General features: G+C 38.1%; 1 protein-coding gene across 1 annotated transcript; it reads left to right on the top strand.

Annotated features, from left to right (window-relative positions):
- Positions 1-735: 735 nt before the first annotated feature.
- Positions 736-25,550, top strand: LOC306911388 (transmembrane protein 132D). The gene is made up of 9 exons (XM_079486690.1): positions 736-799; positions 8,090-8,954; positions 13,980-14,126; positions 16,823-16,997; positions 18,468-18,611; positions 20,190-20,395; positions 21,070-21,340; positions 21,482-21,673; positions 22,577-25,550. Exons 2-9 carry the CDS (start codon positions 8,092-8,094, stop codon positions 23,993-23,995), a joined length of 3,417 nt encoding a protein of 1,138 aa, XP_079342816.1. The 5' UTR covers positions 736-799; positions 8,090-8,091; the 3' UTR covers positions 23,996-25,550.

A 25,550-nucleotide genomic window follows, 5' to 3' on the forward strand; every position in this document is an offset into this window, starting at 1 on the left:
GAGGTTGAACCAACATCTGGTGGTATCTCACAATAATGTGGCCAGTTGGGTTTAGATTGCACTCTTGAATGGTTTAATCCAGGGTAAATGCTATGCGTGATGTTTTTTATTAAAAAAGTATTATATTTAAACATTTTGTTAAAAAAATATATGTGACATTTATTTGAGGTGGATGAATTTTCTTGTTGAAGAAAGTCACGAAAGGTTAACTAAAAACATGGTTGGATAGACGAAAAGGAATGTATAGAAATGTTTAGCTGTCTGTAAAGCTTGCATCATTTTGCCAAAAGATTTAAAATAAATAAAAGAGATGAAATATATTTTCATTTAACAGAAATATCTCTATGATGATCACAAACGGTGTTCGGTTGTGACTGAATGTTTAGTTATGTTAATTCTCTGTTCGTCTTTTGTACGTTAATTCACTTTTAGATCATTTATAAATGTTTATACTTAATTTACAGATTTCAGACTTTTTTAATGCTTTCAGATTTAATGTTCAACCGGTGTAAGCGTCCTTCATGCTGTCTTTAAAATAAATCCGCATTTCTGTGCTAGCTCTGTGAATTAAAGAGAAAAAAAATCGCTGGTCTGTATTTATTGAAATGGATTATTGTGTGGATGTGCATGTGTAGACCTGTGTAAAATAAGCATTTTCTATGACAATAAACGTGATATTTTTCAAGGCGTCGCTTTGAGTTTTTATGCCAAATCAGTTCCCTGCAACTCACGCGAAGCCCTGAAGATGGCAGTAGTGACCTTAATTTCTCAACGCATGTTGCTCTTCAACCATCGTTAGGTGAGTCATTTGTATATAAACAATTGTTTCAAAGCTTAACCCAATATAAGGTTAGTACTTATTGACACTACATGTTACTGTAATACTATAAATGTTAACGTTATCTTGCTACAGTAGCTTGAGTTGAAAAGTAAAGGTAAAATTAGTTTACGTAGTTACGTTACATACGCTGTATCCTAATAACTTACGTGCTCTTGCTAGCATATGCTGTAGGCTACGTGATTGTGAATAATACGTTTTGCTAATAAATGTTTAATAAAGCAAATGACAAATAAAAATACTTTGTTTTGAAAATGTTGCAAAGGCACAAATCGCTAATAGCAGGGACAAATCCTTACTGGCAAGTCCAACTAATATTTTTTTAATGTCTCTTGTGGATAAAAAGCTTTGTTCTGTCAGTAACGTATTGTGCTGCGTTATCACTTTTAATGCATACAAGCAAGTGGCAAAATTGTTTGTTGTTGGCTTTTTTGGTATGTGGCTTTAAAGAAGGAAAGCACATTATTGTGATTTGGTTCCTGGGCGTCCTCCCCATGATGTTGCTCAGATGGTCTAGACTAGTTCAACAACTAAAACTTTTGTCAAAAAACAAGATGAGTTAAAAAGAAACAATTGTCACATAAATTGAATGCAAAAGTAGAAAGGTTTTATTAAGCTCAAAAACCAAACCTTGTGCTATATTCCAGTTCTTCTAAACCCAAAATCTTTAGCCCACGTTCAGATTGATGCCCAGATTAGTCTTTTAGCCCAGATCAGTCTTTTATGCATAATGACTAAATTTCACTGTGGTCGCTCATTGACTTCATTTTATGTTTTTTCAAAACAATCTTATGGCATCTGAAAACATCTTGTCTATTTATATCAACCTTTTACAACTTGGTTTGTTTAGTTCAATGGGCAAACTATCCCTTGTAAGAGCACGTGTAGAAGTCTCCGCAAACAGGCCGTGCTGAAATGCACTGAAGACGATGAAGTGTGGACCAGCCCTGCCCAGAGAAAAAAAAGGCAGAGCGAGAAATGATTATGCTCGTATATCACCGCGGTTGGCTTCTTTCGCTCTTGGCTCGGCTCGGCTCTCCTTACATTCACGAATGAGCTGTAATGATCCCGGGGGGCCCTGGGCCAATGGATGTTTAAATTTCTGTCCGGCTTTGACCTCTCGATCAACGCCTTCTTTTAACAAGAGCCCTGAGCGGGGACACGGGAGCCTATTCATCTTCTTGCTCCTTTCGTGAATATTTCAGAAGCTGTAAAGCAGCTCCTTTTTTAAAAATGTGTCTTGCTGACCCCTGAATGACAGAGGTATGTTCAGCAGTAGTAGGTTGCTCATTGGAAGGGTCAGATACAATTGCGCACATTTGTAATCATCTTCGTGAATATGTTTTGACTGTGCAGTATTTGTAAGCTGAATCCTGCACCTGCCAAGAGTCTCCTTATATGAACCCCAGTGTCTGTATTGACACCGGCTATTAATATTGAATGGTGGTACAGTACACTTCTAACTGTAAAAGCAGTGCTTCAGGCTTTCTGTGCCGATAATGCCCATTGCTACCTGTTATCATAGACTTTCTCCTCTACTCAGAAACTAGGCACCTGCCGCATGCCACATAAGGTTTGAATGGTAATACGTAGGACTGACCTCCATGTTGGGAAGAATAGAATAACTGACCCCGAGGGGAGGTGTAGAACGCCATTGCAGGTTAGCAGTAACTTATCTCTCCATCCTGTAGGGAGCAGAGTGATATACATCCATGACACGCACTGCAGAGCGCATTCATTCATCACCTGTATAGAAATTCAGTTCACACTTAGAGAGAGCGCCTCTGCTCAACTTTATCCATAGATCAACGTCACAGAGGTTTTGACGCCAACATTTGAGGCTCACAAACCCTCCCTGCCTACTATTTCGAGGGTTTCCAATACACAAATTGACGTATAGCTATTGCTTTGTTTAGTCAAGTGTTTGTTCAGCTAAATCAGCCACCTTGGGATGCTTTTATGGGATTGCTTACCCAAAAATAAAAAGGCATTTTTCACACCTTACTTCTTTAACTGTATGATCTTCTATCTTGCCTCGGACACAAAAGCATGTTCAAGCTGTTTTATCATACACAGAAAGTGACAAGAGCTTTCCCTAGTCCCCATCCACTTACAGTGTTTTTTAAACTTAGATTGGTATGTATACCATGTATAATACCAGGCATTTTCATACATAGATTGAGACAAAGCTATTGCTTTGTTTACTGTCTTCGTTCAATGCTTTCTGCTAAATCCACCACCTTGGATGCTTTCAAAAGGTTAGTTCACACCCCCAAAATAATATTTTACTCAGATGTGGTTATCAAACTGTATGAATTTCTTTCTTGCGTTGGACACAATACTATGTTCAGATTGCATTTTTCACACTATGAAGGTAAATGGTGACCGGAGTTTTCATTAGTTCCCATTCACTCACAGTGTATGGAAAAAAGCTTTCTTTATTCTAAATTGTTTATTTTTGGAGTATTTATTTATTTTACATTTATAGAGGAGTAAATAATATTATGCATTTGAAGACATACATTTACATAAAGCTTTTGCCTTGTTTTAATGTTTTTACCTAAATCACCCACCTTTGGTGCTTTTAATGGCATAGGTTACCCAGAAAAACAGCAAAAAATAATTCACTCTGATGTTATGCTCAAAGTCAGTTTCTCTCTTGCTGTAAAGGAAAACATGTTTTGGCTGCTTTTGTCCATACAATGAATGTAATTTGTGACCGTAGTTTCCATAGTCTAGTGTGTATGAGAAAAACACTTGTGGACATTCTTTATTTTTGGATAAACTACTTTTTTAGGAAATTAAAGAGGAATTTATACAATGAATAATACAATGTATTTGATAATTTTCCTGTTTTAATTTATTATCTTCATATCTTGTATATTGAATGTGGGCAATTACTAAATTAAAACGTATTAGTATAGCACACATGATCATCAATATTCTGCTTACCTTCCCTGAAAGGGTTGGTCTGTTTTTAAACCAAATTCTGCCCCATCTGTCTTTATGTAGCTCATACTTTTTAATGTAAATAGAGCAAATGTTACTCATTACACTGTGTATTGATAGTGACATGTTGGATTTTGATTTATATGTGAAGGGTGGTCTAATCATTTAGCAACATCAAGTCAGTCATGGGCCGAGTAAGATTGAGATACACATGGTCAGTATGGTACATTTCATTTTCTAAGTAGGTTTACTGTCATTGCGTGTTACTGTGGCAACCCATCATTGCATGATCTGGCAGGGAAAATGTTTTGCAGCCCATGCGCCACAAATGCAATGCACTGTGCTGACGTGGAACAAAATTCTAGATAGGTTGTCGAAATGGGTCAAAATCACTAGCGGATCCATCTACTGACCACCATTTCATATTATTGCTACTAAGCTGCCATTCACTTTTGAGGATCACAGTTCACGGTGGGCCATCTAACACTGCTAACATCTGGACATCTGAGCAGATGGGACAGATATGATGATGCTATGTAAACTAGGCCATGGAGAAATTCATTTTCCAAAGCTCTTGCGTTTGTTTCCAGCTTAGGCTCCTGTTGATTTGGAAAACCAGCTGAAATACCTGCACGCAATCGGTTGGCATGAAATTTCAATCAGAGACAGCATTGCCCAGTAGTTCAATGTGCTGGACTTAATCTAAACATTTTCTCTAATTCTGCTTTTGTACAGTACATGCACGAAAAGGAAAGTGACAAATGATATCTCAATAGTTTCTTCTAGATAGAAATGAAAGCAAATGGATTTTCTGCATAACTTTGTTGTCCTGAAAATAGACCACGGGTACCCGTGCCTTTAGAGTTCCAGAAGAGATCTTAACAATATCACACGTTGTATAGTCTAAAAAGCTTGTTTACAAACACTTTTCCTCATATATACATTATATACATATACTGTACATTTATGTACATTCTAGATATATAAAACAGGGGCACTGTTGTCATGCAGCTGATATTGCTTGTGACCAAATCGTTTTTGGCCGCCATTGACTACCATAGTAGTGCCCCAGAAGGGTTTGCTTTCCTACATTCTTTAAAATAACTTATTTTGTGTTCAACAGAACAAATACATGAGTAAAGCCATTTTTTCTACCATCAATGGTGCCAAGAACTGTTTGGTTACAAGCATTCTTCCAAATATCTTTCTCTGTGTTCATCAGAACAAAGACAATTCATAGAGATTTGGAACAACTTGAGGATGAGAAACTGAAGAATAGTTTTTGTTTATTTTACATTAGAGCAAGCACTTTTAAAACCTTTTGATACGGTATTTGAAATGTGCAGCCGTTAGATTAAGTCTGTGTATTAAAGATTGGTCCTGTGTGTCCTTGTAGAGAAATTTGTGGGACTTATCAGAACATAAACCATGCTTCGTCAGAAAGACGTCAGCAAGCACTATAGAGTGGCAAAGGTACGGGTCACAGTGTGCATTCTGACTGACAGAAGATTGATGATTCTATTTATTAAGTTGTTCTATAGTCAGAAATCACAAAGTGAAATCCTTCACAATGACTTTGAATGTAAAGGGTAAAGCAGTATATTGTATTGGGAATTGTATTGCATGTCATGAGTTATGTTTGGGAAGAATCATATTTACAAACACAACATTAGGCACATTTACACAGTATTTTCTTAATTTTTAATGAACATTTCAAACTGTTATTAATTGGCATCCGTTCAGTCTTATACTAAGTTACCTTTAGTAGGTATATCGTTTGTCATGATTGTTTGGCCATCAACAGAGGACGCTTTAGAGCTGCTTCTGTACATGACATTTAAGTTCAAGTGTTTTGTACAAAGTTCCATAACAACCATCTGGCCATAAAGTGTAGTTAATACAATATTACTTCCACTTCTTTCTTTCCGTATTTTCCGTTTGAATGCGGTAATTATTATAACTTATTAGTTACATATTCACACACTTTTTCATTTGTCATCTTTAATGAACAAGCAAAACAAATCTGTGCTTTTGGTTAAAGGGTCATCCTAGAAGCTGATGGTTCGCACACGTCAATATCGCTGTTAATCCGTCCACGTGAAGCAGGGAGCAGGGCGAGCTTCAGCACAACACTGAATGTATTTAATGTGCAGAGGATTACGCCTGTGCAATCCAAGCGTTTGCGCGCTAGATCAGAGATGCGCACAATTTCACTTTTCCGACGGAACAAGACGCCATTCAATCTCATTGAATTTTTTCCTGTCATAGAAGTCAACAAGAGTGTATTTTTACTGTTTTTGCTTTGGATTTTTCGATTTCTTGGCAATGTATCAGAGGAATAAACTCCTTTAAGCTCCAGTTTTTCGAAAAGTTTGTACAGATGAGCACAATGCTGCTGATGGTTATAGCGTTGTGTCTGCCTTATGCAGAAGGTAAGACCCTCCTCTCAAACGAATCATTTCTTTATGCTGGTAACGTTGTTAGTTTCTAGTATAAAAATGAACTTTCAAAACCTAGTGAGCTGTCAAAACTGCAATTTTATTTTAAGTGCACTTAGAAACATTACATTGCGGTGTTTGGTTCTTAAATAACTTTTTGTAAAAGTAATCTATAGATTTTATTACAAAATGCATTTGAATGAACAATTTAATTAACTTAACTTTATTGTTAACTTTCAATATTTTTATATGTATAGGCTAAGTTTAAATGGACTGTTTTAAGATGAAATGAAATTACTTGTAATGTTGTAACAGGAGGAGAGGCATTTATATCTCCTAATTTGAGAATTTATGTGGGGTTACATAGTGCCATAAAGTGACCATTGAGGAATTACACACAATGGACCAGCCATAAATCAATGAGTGCAGTCCTGCTTTGAGCTGAATAAACTCAGTCACGTTTGGCCTAATGTTCTCAGACACTGGAATGACACTAGTCCATTTTTACCCTCAGGCTTATCCATTAACCTACTTTAACACATTAAAACTCTAAACTGAGATTCAAATATAGTTTTTTGCCTGCTATACTGTCTTTAAAATCAATGTAATGTCAGTAGGACAATTCATCACATGGATTAATGGTCATTAGGGTTGATGGACAGTGGTAATCTGTGTAACAGTAAAGCTGGGGAACGTAAATGTGCAGCCATAAACTTAAATAATAAAATAAAATACATTTGTCAGTAACTACCTTCTCATTTAAGAAGTTTTATTTTATCAACCAATAAACTTGATGTACAATGGAATTTTGTCTTTTAGCACTGGTCAATTCTGAAGTGGTAAAACACAATGCAGTTCAATGAAAAATAAATGCTTTAAAGTCTTGTTGTGTTCTCACTCTCTTAACTTTGCTCTTTTTATTTGTATATTGGTGCAGGTTGCATTAGTGAATGCAAACAAATATAATGTTACTCAAATGGCTGCGATTTGTTTTTGCTCCACTATAAAGCTTTTTATTAGGAATAGCTATCACATCAGGCATGTATCAGCATGTCACGCAAACCTGCTTTTGACAAACTTCTTCAGAAACGCCCAACATGTCAGGATCAACCTTCGGCTTTTAATGCTGCACTTTAGCAATCAGAAGGCAGTGTACAGCCCCTGCCTGTCAGAAGGTAAAGGTTAAGCATCTCTCCCAGATGAGTGATTTGACAAGCTGCTTGTCCAGACACTGAACACCTGATCAGAGTGATGTTGACTATTTTTGCCTCCCTCTGTGTTGCTTTATACAAAATCATTCAGAATGTCGTGTTTTTTGCTATAGGAGTGCACGGTTTTGTGGCTTGACATCTATGGAAATGATTTTTGAAAAGATTTTAGACTAGCACATCGGCGAGAGGTCCAAACAGCGACAGAATGATGGGTTTGGGCTGACAGCTTTAGACCAATCATTATTTTTTTGCTCGGGCTGTGAATCGGAATGGAACACTGCATAGCAAATGACTTCTTGGGAACGCACGTCTGCTCTATAGTAATAGCATGGGCCGTGAAGTATAGCTGTTGAGAATATGATAAAATCTATTTGATTGCATATTTACCAAGCTAAATGTTCTGTGAAAGTAACCTTTGGTTTTATGGAGCTTTTGACTGAAGGATGTTATTTTCATCGGTTTATAATACAGATTCATCTCAAATGTGTTCAACCACACAATGTGTACAATGTGATGAAGAAATACATTCTCGCATTTTAATTTAAATGAGTTAAATATATCGCAGGTCTTTTTAAAGTTGCCTACTAACAATAACATTGCAATATTTAATATTTGTTGCACAATACTAATTATATTCCATCCATTGTGTTAAGGAATGAAGGTTGTGGAGTTGTCAGAAGACACGAGGTCTCCTCTCTCTGTTCATCCAACTGTGAACTATCAGATCATCAATGCAGGCCACCTCCTCCTCAGAGACATCAGTCAGGACACGATCGACAAGTCCAGCCTGACGGTCCAAAGACAAGCTTTTATCCTCACCGGACTGAGTGGCCAGCCAGCCATAAATGTCAGCTATGGTCCCATGTCTTTGGAACAGTCTATACCACCGCATATGATCTACACCGGCCCCAGGATCCGACCGTTTACACTAGCTCGTCAGATTCGATCAGCTACACCTGTGATATACCTGCTCTTTTATGCAACTGGCAACAGGGGCGATGTGAGCGAATTCGGGCCTATGCAGAACATGCCAGGCGAAGGAGGACATATTTGCATTACGGCATATGCCTTCTGGGAAACCAGGGAGGTCACGGGTAACTGCTCGATTCCTGCAGATGGCGGTTACTGCTTGGTGCACCTAAAACCTGAGCCAGCGTGGTTCAGCCCTGGAGGTGGTCGATCTAACTGGGAGCACAGAAGCGATCAGAGAGGCAATGTTGCTGAGATTTATTACATGTCTAGACTCAGTCCTAATGGTCAGTGTGTCCCTCAAGAGAGTAAGCCGAGGAGTGTTCAACAGCAGGACGAACCGGGACGCCAGTTCTCAGGTTCCACCATGAAGAGAATTGGAACTGTGAACCTCCTTCGTTCCCCTCCAGGAAACCCCACATTTATGCGTTTGCGCCTGGGGGGTGCCGTCATTATCCAGACCTCCTCGAGGCCGTTGAAGACCACAGACACAGCCACCTTCTACGTGTTCCTGTCAGGTACATCACCGGTTGAACATTTCATACTCAGGTAGGATTTCTTACAATTAACTTTTATTAACCTGTTGGCTTAATAAGAGTGATCGCATTTGAAATAAATGTTTTATTTTTTTTACCTGGCTTTAAGGACATATTTTCACATGCTGTGTTCTAAAAGCTTGCAAAATATCCATACACATAATGCAATGTTGAAAATTAGGATTTACTCTGTTCAGGATTATACTGTTTTGTCAGAAGATTTCAGAACAAATGCTCACTGTTTTCCTGGAAGAGACTTTGGGTCAGGCCAAAATAAGATAAAGCGGTGGAATATTGGGAAACGCCCATTTGGAAAAGAACTCTGTCATTAAGCCAAGAAATGTGTCAAATGCCCAAGAAGCTTAGTGGAAATTTAACCAACTATGTGACACTAGGTGCGACACTTTATAGCCGAGAGAACGTAATGGTCCCACACGGTGTACAGATTACCGAAATGTAATAACCCTGCACCGGCTCAATTCACCGGAGGATTTTCAAAAGCACTCTTCCATAAATAGAAAAATAATGGGGAAATTATTTGGCAGCATTCATTTCCTAACATTTTTTTGTTTGCGTGGCTTCCCTCCCCATAAATAATGCATCAACTTAATGGAGCAAGAAAACAAATACCTAATAACTACTCGAGTCCTTTAGGCAGAAATGAACATATTACACAGAGCTCTATCGTGCAAAAACACACAGAGCAATCTGTTTTTATAAGTCTCAACCCACAGCAACGGGGGCAGAACTCCTAACTGAGTAAAATTGGTTTTATTAGCATGTTTGACTAAAGGTACTGTTCTTTTTGTGCAGACAAAGTTGTTATTTATCAAAGTTTGTTTACATTTGTTTCAAAGGCACTTGAAAATGATTCACACAGAACTGATGAGGTGCACTGTTTACTGACCCATATTGTGACCCACTTGCCATAATCCCTGAATATAGTTAAATAAAGATTATTTGGAAGGGGGTTATTGTGTATATTCCTAGATCTCTCATGAAGGGGTTTAGTCCTCTTTTGAGAATACAGTTAGACTGATTTGAGAATAGGATTTGTGTGTGTACTGATTTTGGAAAAGTTGAGCACCGCTATTTCCGATACTGAAATATACATCTGAGCAGGAACTGCGCCTCGCCATACCAGCTGAGGCCCCCATATCCACGCAGCACTTCATTCAGCTCTGATATGGTTTACTTTGCCTCTGGCCCTGGATCAAATGGACATTCACTTTAGGTGTTGGCGGCAAAGTGAAGCAAAGGCTGGTATCCCAAAGAGATTGATTTTATCCCGGGTAAAATCTCTGCCCCACTTCACTACTCTCTCCAAGATTGAGTTCAGACCCCTGAGGTTATGATGGATAATCCACACGCTGATTGGAAATTAGTGAAGGCGTTAACCCTTCAGAGATGTGCTCTCTTTTTAATCTGTCTCAGGCATTTCATCTGAAGTATGCCTGGAGGACATATAGTAGCTCACACATCTACTAAACATTACAGGTGGTTATGAAGTGCCTTGTCCTTTACAACAGGAGGGAAGGAAAACTCTGGATGTTCGCGCAGAGGGTTTGTGGGATTGGAATAAAACGCCAAATCTGAATTAAATTGAATAAAAATATACAAAATGTATAATTCACAAGTGACATTGAGATGGAAGATTTTTTGAAGTAAATTATTTAGCTCATACATGGGCTGAACCGACTAACTTTTTTAAAACCCTGCTTTTCAGCAAGTTATATAAATTATACATAAATGAAAAATAATTCATTTGTGAAGATACTGTGATTTCAGGCATGCTTTCATTTACACCGCATATAATACGCTGTTGCATTTGCTGCACCAAAACTGACAAAAAACTTTACTTTGCATCCATTCTATTCTGAGAACACTCACAAGGTTAATTCTAAACATGTTACATTATATCACTTTTAAACCTTTGATTAAAATAGATTTATATAGTTTTAAATGGGTTTAAAGGTATTCTGACATTCTATTCTGTTTCATATTTCATCTTGCAGGCAGAACCATATGCCTCACATCAATATTCTTCTATCTTTGATTTTGTGTCAGAGATTTATTCCATCAAGATTCTCATTATAGATTTGGCTGAATTCTTTTGCCACTCATGCATACAGTGTTTCCCCCGCTAGCAGACCAATACAGCACAAACCCACAGACTCTGTTTATTCTCTCTTTCCGTTTCTCTTTATGTCTTTTTTTCTTATTACAATTTTCTGTCTCTTATTTCATTATTTCACTCTCTGCATTCCTTGTTTCTCTGTTTTCTTGAAATTAAAACATGGCGTTATGCTACCGAGGGCATCGCTTGTCTAGCAAAATTGCATGTCTGCCCTGAAGATATGGATAATGTAAAGTGGGTCAAGATTAGAGTGTGATCAGCTCTTTCACTTGAGTCACTGGGGTTGATAGACAAGCACTATCCCAGAGATCCACATGCAACAATAAATTGATAACATTTATTCAGGGTGATTAATAAAAATTAAGTCCTTTTTATGTGGTTTTATGCCGGTCTTTCTCTTGTAGAACACAAAAGGAGAAATCGGTTCCTTTATTCACGCAATTACTATGACTGGAGCTTCAAAAAGCGAAATGAAAAATTGTCCATACAACAAAACAGTGCACTATATTTTTCGTTTATTAGTCACAATGATTCAACTTTAAGAAGCTCACTTTGGGTCGATGAGATTAAATAATCAGGCCTGTTTTAAAAAACAAAAAATGTATAGAAAAATTTATCTTAATTGCATTCAAAAGCTATTTTTACAGAAATCTTTGAATATACAAGTGCATGAGTTTATAGACTATTACTTTTGTTAATTTTATGGAGCATCCTTCTTCAAGTTGGAAAGCTTTGGTGGAAAAATTACCTTGTGGGTTTAGAAACAGCTTAAGGGTGAGTTGATGATGACAGAATTTTCATTTTTGCTTGAACTAATCCGTTAGTACCAAATAAAGAGGCACATGTGTCTTTACCTCACCCAAAGCATTCTGGGAAATAATCATTAAATGCACATCTGTATTTGTCTTTTTACTGCACAGCGGCTCGACGCGCTTGCCACTAATGAATCACATTTGAGATCGGCAGCATGAAAATCTGTTGTTTTTGTGGCAGAATTGAAGTGTGTGGTGTGAAATGGAGTGAAAGAGAGACAGAATGAGAGGGAGAGAGAGGATAATGCGGTGTGTCACGATGCTGTCAGTTGTGCTCATTCTGCTTTTTCCGCTGTGACCCGTTTCGTCTCTGGCCGGAGTTCCAGAGACTTCTGGGAGATGCTCACGTGGCAAAATTCCATGGTCTCTAAGTCCCATCAGTGAAGAGGAGGGACAGACGAACTGTCTGCCTGGTGGATAAACCCAAGAGACAGAATAAAGAGAAGAAAAGAAGCATTTGGCTCGGTGTTAGGAGTGAATGGTGGACATGTTGTTGTGCATGGTAGCCGAATGAGACCGTATGATTTCTCCTGAGCTTCTCACTTGCTCACCCCCCTTGATAAACACAACATTGTTAAATGACCAATAGCACAGTAGACTGTCTACAGAGACTAAGTCAAGGTTTCAAATCGGCAAGTGAAACTGTGAATTCAGTAAACTTATATATATATATATATATATATATATATATAAGTGCTTACACAGTCATAATAAAGATAAAACACAAATAATTACGAATCTATCAAAGCTTAGTTTAAAAAAAATCATTTATTAAGCAAATAACAAACTAAACAGTCTTAATTTTTCAATTTTTGTAAATTTGAGCTGGCACATTCTCTCAGAAGTCTCGAAGTTTTCAAAGCATAACATTCAACCATGAAAACTTATTTTGAATTAGGGACTGTAAGCAATAAAACACAATGAAATGCTTTATTATTAAAATGATGCTTATTGTGGTTTCTTGTTCAAGAATATTCATGGTTACAACAGTAGTTCAGCATTAAAAATGCTACTGTGACTAAAGAGCTTGCACAAAAGGGTGGATTTACCTTTACAGAACCTAAACAGTTATTTTTGTACATATATATATATATACTGTATATATAGATTAAAAAGAATTCCACATTTGTGCTTGCTAAAGTACCTAACTTAACTTTATTAAATGGAACATTTCAGTAACACGACCTTCATTAGTGATACATATTCACCATATGTTCTTGCTCTAGAATCTGATCAAATTAAAATTCAGTGCAGATACTTTGTTTTTTATTAGAGCTGTCACAACATCGGATTTTCACCACACAATTATTGTGGCCAAAATAATTCACTATTTAAAAATTTTGTTTTTGTTCGCTTTTTTGGCCAATAAATCGCACTCAAAATATGAGTGTAGGAAGGCAAAGAGATTGCTTGTAACCATTGTGGCCCTTGAGGCAAAATATTATATCACCGCCTATGTCGAATTGCCAACTTCATACTGGCACTGAATTATTTACAGCATTATCATATCTCTAAAACTATCCCGCTATGAATAATCATGGTACTGAATGTCACAGTTATTGTTAATATCATTATTTCTTGACCCTGGACTGGAGTCGATATCCGGTCCAATAGAGAAAATGTTAACCTTTTCCACCTCAAACGAACAGGTCAACGTCTATTACGAACCTGCTCACAAGCAAAACATTCAGCTTTGTTTTCTAACATCTTTAATGCGTGTTTTTTTTCTTTTAAAATTGCCTGGAGGCAGCTGCAGGCACTGCTTGCTGCTTACATTTTACATGCACATAAGACTGTGATTTGTCTAGTTTCACATATAGTCAGTCTGATCCAGTTTACAGCTTCTTTCAAAGATTTGATGGCACAAAATCGAGCGAATCTAATGATCAATTCTTCCTCAAACGTGCTCTTTGTATCAGCCCCATACATTATCTAGAAATGTTAAACTCATCCAATCCCACCAACCAGCCAATCAGATTGGATCTCATGATTTCAGCTATAATAGGTTTGTTGTATTTTAATGACTGTAGAGACTCAATGAATGGACTGTTGACTTTTCTTTGATGTTGTGTGTTTGTTTCTTTCACAGAGCCACGGCAAGAAAAGGTATATCATTCAGCCGAGCTAGACCCAGTGATGCCAACCTATGGGACATCACTCTGGAACCCGGGAGAGGAAGTGATGCCCAAACCATTTTTGTGACCTGCCAGAAGAAAAGCACATTAACTAGCAAAAGGCAAGTCCTCATTGTTCTCAGAAAACTACTAAACCACAGTCTATTGCTGGCTCACATTTTCTAAGTGTTTCTGTGCCCTTGCACATTGCCAGCTGTGGTCTGTTCCTCTGAAACTGTGAGAATTAAGTGACAGATTGCAAAATTATTTTTTGAGGGAAAAAACAACTTTCTAATTTATTTTCCCCCATTGTTCAGGCAGTAACAGATGTTCAGACAACCTGTTTCCCCTTTTGCCAGGATGGCTTTTTGAATTAAAGTTAAGGACCATCTTTTTCTGGTTAAAAGGGTCCAGGTTAACCGTATTTACCCTGCTCGGTTACTTATTAAATACAGGAAAAACTCTCTAGTCTATGAGCTGGGTGATTTCATGATTAATGGTGCAAATCTGTTTCATAAGGTAGGTATCCAAACAGAAGCAAGTGGAAATAACTTCATGAAAATGTGATATTATTCCATCACTTCAGTTGCTGGTAACCTCACATCTCCTCCGCTGTTATTAAGAAAAATGAGCTCATATTGAGTAGGGAAGAATGAGTTCATATTATCCCTCTGCGTCTCGGAGATCCGCTTGCTTTTCAAATAAAGAGTTTTGAGTGTTTTTGGATCTCATTCAAATACGCCTCAAAAACCGCAAGCATCTTGTTAATAAGATCTTCCATCTGGGTGTCACATTTCTATTGGTCTCATTGGCTCTTGTTTGCTGCCTATGGCGTTGGGCTGTCATTACCAATGCAGATTATGGCTCATCTTCTTAGTTTATTTCTGTAATGGGAACAAATCTGTTTGTTTTATTTTATTGTTCTATATGCTTTGGGTAAAAGTGCTACGTTAGTATCTTGTAAATGTACTGACACTCCATTGTCTTTTGTTTGTTTCTGAAGCAATAAGACCTCAGTATTGAGTAAAATCATTTCAGTTTATCATTTATAAAATTTCCATATTAAAGACTTACTGAAATCAAAGTGAACGTTTTTTTTTTCTTTTATTAAAAATAGTTAGCCTTAAGAACTTCAATAAACTGATATGCTCCTAAGCACCGAAAAAATTTGCATTTAGAAGATATAACTGTTCAAAACTGACAGTCTCGCACATGCGCTCAAAAAATCTTGCTACACCTCTCGTCAAAGGTCTTGTCCAATCAAATGCGCTTTAGAAAATGAATGAAAGCACAGTAGCTACTTGTTCGACTATTTATTACTGTATGTCCTACATGGTGAATGATGCATAGTTTACTAGATAGGAGTGTTGTCTATTGGGACAAATAAAGTCTAATTTCTGGTTGAAAGTGGTTGAACAAAAGAATTTTAACTTTTGCTTAAAGAAATACTTCAACCAAAAATGAACTCACTCACATTAGAGTAGTTTCTTTGTTCTGATGAACATAGAGAAAGATATTTGGAAGAATTTTAATAACCAGGCTGATTTTGATCAATTGAACTCAAACAAACATTTTTTCCCAAATCCAGATTATTTTACCTATACAATCCTTATTCATTTTAAACCTCCTATGCTTTATATATTTTATCAATTATGTTTTGATTTCTTCAAGAGTAATTATAGTTTTGATTTCAGTTTTATTATTATTTAAAATTAGCTTTTATTTTTAGGTTTAATTTTAATTAAAGTTTAAGCAATTCTTTTATATGCTTTTGTCATTTTATAATTTATAAGTTGTATGTTGCTATATAATATTAATTACTTTATATTTTTGTTTTATTTTAGTTTTTGTTTATTATTATAATTTTAGTTTTTTAAACTTATTTCAGTTTATTTCTGAGGCAACATTTAACATTTTCCTTTAGTTAATAATTGTTAGGTCAATATTTGATTTGATTTCAATGAACAGAAACGTTTTCAAAGCACCTTGATTTCTTCTAAGAATTGTGAGGTGAAACATCCGTGCTTTGAAAGCACAACCATCTCCCCTTAAAAAAAAAGTCTCTCCTTCATAGATGTTTTTCTTCACATGTCGCAGCGATGACCCATTTATCTGTAATCATCTCCAGTGCATCAGCATGTTTTGACCAGCTTAAAAGACCGGCACGTGCGGAACAAGATTAGAGCAGAGATCTCTAGTCTTAGCTACTACATTAACCCTTGAAAAGCTGAATAGAGAAAACTTCAGTACGTTGAGAAATACACAACAGCGCAGTGATGACGTGAACAGGATCAGCCACTGGACCCATGGTGCATCTACATTATGCCTTCCTCATTTAAGACAATGCATTATGAGACGATTTGGGGACTGTCAAATCCCAATAGATGTGCCCTTCTTCACCCACTGAGCAAATCTTAAACCCATGCAGAATCCACGCTTTTTAAAACTGCCATTTTCGTGAGTGCTTCTAGGTGCCACGTACGTATAAAAGCAAGAGCCATTAGAAATTGCAAAAGCGTTTGATTTTTTGTTAGTAATGTAAGAGCACTTTATTGAAGCAAATTCCAGCAGAAAGGCAGAATGTGAGCAGAATTATGGAGCGTCCGTGCTCCTGCATGAACTTACTGAGATGCTCATCTGAATGCAGAGTGCTTTAATGCTACTAAAGTGGAATGGAAACTTCCTCTCTGCCGGTCAATTATTTCACGTTGTCCTCATTGACTCAGTATATCTCTCTGATAACACGGTTTGTAGTGGAGTCAGACTCGTTTCACTTGTTATGTAGATTGAGATGTGACTCCAGATGTTTGATTTATAGAGGTCTTCTAGAGGTCCTGCAGCTGGACTTTGAAACAGAGGAGCAGAGTGACCAGTTAGAGAGCCAGATGGTCACGTGGCGACTGGAGTTGCCTGGAAACATGATCCGGGATGAAGGGACCATGAGGATCTACACTATCCAGAGAGACTATGTGGGCATCGCGCCTTTGATCACGGTTAGCTATCTGTTAATATTTGTTTTTGTGTTGTGATAACAAATACAATTCAAACATATGCTGTTGTTTTGGTCCATGGAGCACAACATTAGATACATTCAAAAACGTTATTGATAAACTTTTTTTTTTGAAGTGCCCCATAACCTACAGAGCTTCCGCATATCTCAAGTTAATCTTGAGTAATTACAGAATAGTATTGCATCCTTCAAATATCCGTAGAGTCTCTAGTTTGATCACATTTATAAAAGACAGATACAGCTGTACGATTATTTCCGAGAACACGTGCGTGTGTGCGTGGGGGGGGGGACTTAAGCACGTGCAAACACATTGCCAAGAAAACACAGACAGTTTCACTTACCAGGTGCAGTTCATGTCCAACATCGTCTCCTTCTCCGGCTCTCCTTGGTTGATGCGTGGGCAGCATTGTGTGCTTTTCCGGTACAATTGTCCAATAAGGGACTAAGAAAAGTTGTTACGTTACGATTTTTCATGTTTGAAAAAACCTTTCCGAAACCTGTACGAACACTGGGGGAGTGTATCGAGCACAGAAATACTACATCATACGTCCAACTCGTTTTTTGACAAGTTGACCATGTCAAGCATGAGAAGACAGCACGTTTAACATTGTAAATATGTCAGAATGCATGAAACACCTTACTTTTTTTAAGGTTATGTGAGGTTGAGGTTTGTATAGTTGTCTCGACGGACATTTCAAAACCCAATGCAATTTCAGTGTCCTGTAAATAGTTTTGACTATAAAGGTAAAGCGAAAACCCTTACACATGTTTCACGCGTGTGTAAATTGTCTAGAGACCTGATCTGTTTTACTTTTTTCAAATAAAGCCAGCTCTTTATTACAAGTCAACCATCAGCCATTCAAATATATTCCACGATACAGCTTTAATTGCACTTTAGTGAGCCAAACCAAAAAGGTAGTGACAATTCACATTAAGCCCCCATTATACATCCAGCTGATCTCATTTACAGAGATTGACTGTTTCACAGCGTGACCCTGTCCTGGAATTCTGTCTGTAACTTTTCATATCCCAGTCAGCATCTGTTATGTTGTCGCCTGGAGGATCTTCGCTGGCATCTGTTTGGTTTGGAAGTTAAATCTACACTCAAACCTAATCATCCAAACGTATTTGTCATGAGCGCGGCACACTGTAAGATAATCATTAAACGGTATTAAACTCCAACCGAGTTTGGCAGATGCGGAGCACATCTCGTCCGCTGCAGTTGCAGTGACATTTTGGCCTGGTTTAAGCTTTGACTGCGGAACAGAGACTTCCATTTTAAAAGCTTATTAGATGATGGGAATGCTTGTTTTTAGTTATTGGTGCGGGTTCTTGAATAGCTTGCACCAGTGAATCATCAGGAACATTCAATATCTAAAGTAAATAGGATTGATGTTACATGTTGACTTGAGTGTGTACATGCTGTACCACAGTGATTATCCTCCTCACGCAGGATACGGAGCTCCTTAATACGGCCGTGCTGACTGGAAAGAAGGTCTCTGTGCCTGTGAAGGTTTTGGGAGTGGAGGCTGATGGCTCAATCACAGACATCACCAACTCTTCTCGCTGTAGGTCTTCAGACCAGGATGTGCTGAAGGTAATGTATGTCAAGGTCAGGCCGATTTGGCCAGCCTTAGCAATCTCACACTCTGTCCTATTTGTATTAGCAATTTTTGTCTGCCTCTGAATGACATGTCTGTTAAAACAGACAGAGGGGGTCAGGAAAGGCACCACGGATGACCATCACATCCTAGTGATGGGAGAGTGACTGTTAGAGATTTTACTTCATCAACTCTAGGGGACTCTATATTTTAGGATTTATTTTGTATTTTATATGATGAATTATTGGAATTCACTGTTACTATTAATATTTCTATAATCTTTTTCATCATAAAAAAATAATTTATATTAACGTCTGCTGTCAATAATTACATGCACAACATGGGGAATTCCCTGCAAGGGGTCCCGTGGTTTATGGAGATATGAAAAGCTCATTCTAAGGTAATAAAAACATAGTGCTTCATTAAGTAAGGTCTTTATACACCTCTGAAGACATAGGTATGTTTGTTATATTGCATTTCGGTCAATAGATCCTTAAATTACACATTGAATTCTTGTGAACTATATTCCACATTGGTATTTATTCAGAGTACACATGAGGTGTATCCTTTGCTGCTAGAGATAACCCACAATTCTTTGCGTCAGCCAACGTCTGTTTTGAATAAATGCACATTTAATAAAATATGTGGTGTTTAATTTGTTAACAGTTTACAATTTGTGTCACACTTTTTTAATCCTAGCAGGCAGATGTATTAATTAGGTTTACAAGGGTTAAGTGATTTTTAAGCGTTTTAAAACAGTGAGGCAAAGAAAATCATATTTGTTTAACTCTTTTGGCATTGTTTAGGGTAGAAAGTTACCAACGTTTTACCTCTTAAAATCATGTGTAAATCATTTTAATAGTTTACGAGTGCAATGTGTTGTCATAGCAATGTGGTACTTCCTGTTTCCTTTTCTGCCAGTATGAACTACAAAGGACGTCTCGTTTAATTCTAAGTTAAGGATTCTCCGTATACTGCATCCTTTAGAGGATGACACACAACTTCTCTCTCTCTCTCTTTCGCTCTCACGCATACACACACACACACACACACACACACACACACACACGCATACACACTCTGACATCCTCCTCATAAATAAATGAACTGACTTGAACAAGAGTAAGAGTTTTTTTCCTCCTCTTTCTTGGAAAGATTTTTATAAGTACAGACCTGCCTTCAGAGGTTCAACTATTTCTGAGAATGAGAGTTGAGAGGAAACAGTGGCTGTTACAATAAGTGCACTTTTCCCGAAAGTGTAAATGTATATACAGTGCTTAACAAATGTTTTATACCACCACCATCCAATGTAAGGTTTGTGCCACAGCTGCCTTAAACTAAGCGTAGTTTTGTAGTGGTTTCTGTAATGGTTAATCTGGCTTTCTAGTTATGTGTGAATAACGACTATTTAGCTGTTTTTGTTTGTTATTTGCCTAAAAAATGGCAATGAAATTTAAGTTTTTGACAGACATTATATTTGTACAAATATTTGCTACCATTTCTATTATTACACCGTATGCTTTCACTGCAATTTTCAATGACAAGTTATCCTACAATTGTCGTTCCTCACACAGGTGTCTGAGAGATGTGATTCTGTGTACGTCAACGGTAAGGAGACGCATGGGAAGGTGAAGATCATGGTGAACTTTACCTACAGTTACCTCAGTGCTCAGCTAGAGATGAGTGTGTGGATGCCTCGACTCCCACTGCTGATTGAGATGTCTGATCCAGAGCTCAGTCAGATTAAAGGCTGGAGGGTTCCTGTCAACGGAAACAAAAGGTCAGTAACCAGCATTCATGTTAATTCCAATCTAATAGTCAATAACAAAGTAAGCAGTGGATATTCATTCTGTATAGTAGTTATGGGTTCAATTACAGATATATGGCATTACTAGCTCATGCAATGTCATTAATTATTCCAAATCCTGTAAACACAACACCCTATCACCTATGCACCTACACAAACTGGATAAAAATATATTTTTTACCCTTGTGGACTTAAAATATATTTTTTTACGACACTCAAAGAAAGGGATGAGGAAAAAGATTTTCGGCCAGAAAGCTATAAACCTATTTAATGGATATTCATTCATAAAGATCAAATACTATTTTGGTTGTTTCTAATGAGTTAAAACATGTTGTGAATAGTTTTTCTGGCCTTGGATTTCAATGTAAATTTTAATTCGCTCAACTAGCTCAGTACATTTCTATATTTCACGTTCCACCTCATACCATCTCATTCCACTTTAAAACTGCTCGAATGTGTTAGTGTCATTCTAGAGAGTGTGTTCCACAGAGATATCCCTGCAGTTTCTCATGACATCGCATAGACTTTCATTATACGATAGAGATGAGATTGCTGAGCCTACTCAAATAGCACACTGCAGAAAATGTATATTGAGAACAGGAGCACGAGAGAAAGAGTTGTTCATCTTCTCTCTCCATGTTTCTTAGAGTGAGCTGGGACACGGAGGAGGATGATGAGAGGAAAGGCAGAGGCTGCATGCTGCAATATCAGCACAGTTTGATTCGAGTGCTTACAGTTTTCACTGCGGACTCGCCGGATCCAAGCGGCCCATCTCCGGTGTACTTTCTTGGCCCTGATTGGCAGGTGGATGTGACGCGGCTGGTGCAATATTTTTTGAAAGTGGGGGATATGAGCTTGGCACGATTGCAGGCAGGAAACGTGCTGGCGGGGAGGGCTGCAGGCGTCACTACTGTGCAGGTAATGGTGACGATGACTGGCGGCGTAAACATTGTGTGATTTCTATTGTGCATTAAAGTACTAAGATCAGTGTGTTAATATCAGTGACAATACAGCTTGTGGATGAAAAATTATGCCATGGCTTTTGTTGCTGTTGTTTAGGTGATGTCCCCGCTGTCAGACTCTGTTCTGGGAGAGAGGATGATTCGGGTTGTGGATGATAAAGTCAGTATTACAGAGTTGGGGGTGCAGCTGGTCTCCGGTCTTTCGCTGAACCTCCAGCTCAGCCCAGGAAGCAACAGAGCCATCGTTGCCAAGACAACCACACAGGAGACCATGCACAACCTTAAACAGGTAATTCATGTAGCTATGATAGTATTAAAGAGATCGGTCGACGAAAATGAAAATTATTTCGTCATGTACTCACTCTCATGTCATTCCAAACCTGTATTAATTTCCTTCTATAAAATAAGATATTTTGAAGAATGTTGGTAAACAAACAACGTTGGCCCCCATTGACTTCCATTTTTTGGAGTCATTTCTCAAAATATCTTCTTTTGTGTTTCCCAAAATAAAGTGTCAAATACAGGTTTTGAACAACATGAGTTTGTTAAGACCTTTTTTTAACAGTTATTGCATTTACTCATTTAAATAAACAAATCAGTCTCTTTTTAATAATGACTTCATCATAACTTACATGGAGTGATGCTCATAAATCCTTTCATTTATTACCAGTGCACATGCCAAGACTGAGTGCCATGACATGATCTCTTCAATATCTGGTTATTAGTACTCGGTGAGAGACCTCATTTGTCTCTTCATGGGCTCTGAAAGAACCCCTCCTCAGGCTATGCATAATGTATTTTACCCTAGAATTTAGGACAACTTTTTGTGGCATTTGGTCAAACCCTATTAGCCAACGGCTCTGGGTTATTGTGCCAAAGCCTGTTGCGGTAAATACTCTACACTTTGCCTCCTGGTGGTTAACTAATGGAGTTTTCAAAACACCCACACATAAATATTGATGCATTTGGATATGTCATGTACAACATCCCTTCACCAAGCTACTTAATAAGAAAATAACATGGCCGTATCCTTGAGAGACAGTGCTAGCTGTCAATGTGACAGGTACCTTTTCCGCTTCATTCAAGTGAGAATTCTGAGCATTCAGAATTTTTACTATACTTCTGCATTCAACATGGAGCCTGATACATTTTTTATTCTGTATAATTGAATTTGTATAACTTTGTGTAACAGGAGGCAGTAGTTGGCTGCTGGCTACAGTTCAGCGATGGCTCACGGACTCCTCTCGATCTGTACGATCCCAGCGGGTATTTCCTCAGCATTGCTTCGCTGGACCCAAGGGTAGTGTCCGTAAGAAATATGCAGGGTTCGGTCTTTGTTGTTGTAGCAGAGGCAGAGGGACAGGGCCTACTGCTCAGAGCTGAGCTCGCCATCTGCGAGGCCTGTCAGAAATCTAAACGCAAGAGCAAGTTAGCTGTGGGAGGAGGCACAGTACGGGTCAAGTTCCCACTGGACGAGCAGCTTGCAGGGACTGGCAAGAAAGAGACTCGTGATGGAATGGAGAATGACCGTTCCATTGATGGTGAGGAAAAAGACAGTGAATCTAAACTGATCTTTACCTCTTCTTCAAACACATTTCAGCCTGCTGGTATCCATGAGAGCACCACAAGTGCGATTAAACTGGTAACCACGTTCAACCTACAAGAGGCAATTGAAGGTGGTGTATCCACAGTTAAGTCAATGGACAGCATGGAGAAGACTCCTATCACCAAGCCCATCGCAGACAAAGCTCTCATAACCGTAGGCCCGAGAAGTCCAAAGGATTATGGAAACCGAATGGAGAACTTTCCCTTTCAAGTTGAGAAACCCAAGCAGGAACCTCCACTCTTAGAGAGTGATCTGATACAGATGTTCAACGTGTTCGTAGACATTGAAGTTTGCATCTATGCACTGGTAGGAGTCTCGTGCTTAGCCATCATAGCTGTTCTGCTAAACTGTGCCACCCACAATGTGAAATCACGCAAGAAATCGGCCGTTCAGTGCCAAGCCCCTTCCGAGCACAAGCATCACTGGGTGCAAGTGGGCACGGCTGCAGAGCAAAGTAAAGCGGTGCCAATCGCAACCACCTGTAAGCAGGAGATGCAGAAGGCTGTGGAGATGCCAAGAACCATTCAGATGCAGAAGAGCACAGAGCGGTCCAGAGGCACAGAAATGATTCAGTCACGGGACATACCAGCTGCTGTAGCTGAGGAGAGGACCGCCACTCTAGGAAGAAGAACCAACACTCTTCCTCTACGGCGTGATCCTATGGCTTTCAGATCGGCTACTCTTCTTCCCAAACCTGTTTGCAGTGAACCTCTGCATTCTCCCACAAGCAAGAGGAATCAGGTCCAGTTTACAACCTTCACCACTTTGGACATCAAACATCTGGCTGCTCTAAAGAAGAGCGCTCAGAGTTTTAGCTGGGCCAACCGGCCGGTTGGAGGTAGCCAGGGTAATGGTATTGGATTGAGTGGACAGTTTGAAGGAACCAATCATGTGAATGTATGTAGTCAAGTGGACGGGTCTGCTCCAACGGTGGACTCCGGTGAGTCCAGAGGGTTTCTTCCAGAAGGTCCGGGGCCTGTGGCTACACCAGTGTCAAAAGTGTGACACGCTGTTTGTGTTGCGAATGTGTGTGTTTGTTTGAAACAGGATGTGAGTGTGTGTCTGAATTGTTTGTATAAAATTAACACGTATTTCTGTAACCCTTTTTACTATTCCTGCTTTTGTATATTTGTATGATTATTGAAGTTATAAGAGATTACAACAAATATAAAAAAACACATATACATATTTATAGAATGCTACTGATATATATTATATCCTAAATATATTATATATGTAATGTTGTTTTTATAATATTGGTAAAATTTTACAATAAGGTCCTTCAAACTGTTTGGGGCAGTCGTGGCCTAATGGTTAGAGAGTTAGACTCGTGACCAGAAAGTTGCCAGTTCGATCCCCAGGGCTGGCAGGTAACGACTGAGGTGCCCTTGAGCAAGGCACCTTACCCCTACCTGCTCCCCGGGCGCTGCATTGATAGCTGCCCACTTCTCCGGGTGTACGTGTGTTTACCACTTGCTGTACGTGTGTTCAATACTCACTGGGTGGGTTAAATGCAGAGGTCACATTTCAGGTATGGTTCACCATAACTGACAAATAGGTCACTTTCACTTCACTTTCACTATTTGTTAACCTTGTCAAGGCACTCTAAAAGATAATCCAGTGTCGTAAATATCACAAAAAATTAAAAGCTTCATTAACTTTAATCATTATGATTAATCATCATAAAATCAAGTATTTTTTGAGTGGAACATATAAAAAATTGGACGGTTAATTTCTCTAAACTTAAATTTTCATTTAGTTTTTAATTATTTAATTCAAAATGACTTAACAAATCATATTTCTTAATATTATTTAGTCACTCATATTAGTTTTTTTCCTTACATTTACTCAATTAAAACAGTAGGCCTATATTAACTTGAATTCACAGCCTTAAGTTATTTAAAAAAAGTAAATAAAAATGGATGTCAATAAATTTTTTGTTCATTTGTTTATTGTTAATATTGACACGGTTACTGTCGGTTTTAAAATAATGCATCAGTTAATGCTAAAATTAACAAACAATAAGGTATGGGAGGATGCTGGATGCTGTATTGTGAATAAGTCAGGGGCAAGGGCTGTTGTTTGTAGTTTATTTATGATAAAGCATAGCTTTGAATACCTTATTGCTTTTAAAAAAGGAAAACCACACAATAGGAATGGTGAAGCCAAAAAAAACAGCAACAGAATGTTTCGTATAGCTACGTTCTTGAGTGTAAGGGTGGTGCTTAGTGATAGACAGAATTGTCGGGTGCTGTAGTGTGGTTTATCATGAATAAAACGCATCAAACCACTGACCAATCACAACCAAGAACTGGAACAAACCCTTTTATGCCATATAATTGATAGTTCATGTAAATGCACGAAAAAAGACAACCTTATTGTAAAGTGTTACCATCATTTTACATAATAGGGTAGTAAATGTATTTTTAATCTAATGACGTTTCTCCTTGTAAGTAGGCCTACGATTTATTGTTTGAACTGCAGTTAATATAAGCTTCACATTTCAGTGTTAACAAATTTTTTTTGACTTTATGAATTCAAATAAAGTGTGTAATTGTGT

The sequence above is a fragment of the Barbatula barbatula genome, assembly GCF_947034865.1.
Source record: "Barbatula barbatula genome assembly, chromosome: 22".
Taxonomy (NCBI): Eukaryota; Metazoa; Chordata; class Actinopteri; order Cypriniformes; family Nemacheilidae; genus Barbatula; species Barbatula barbatula.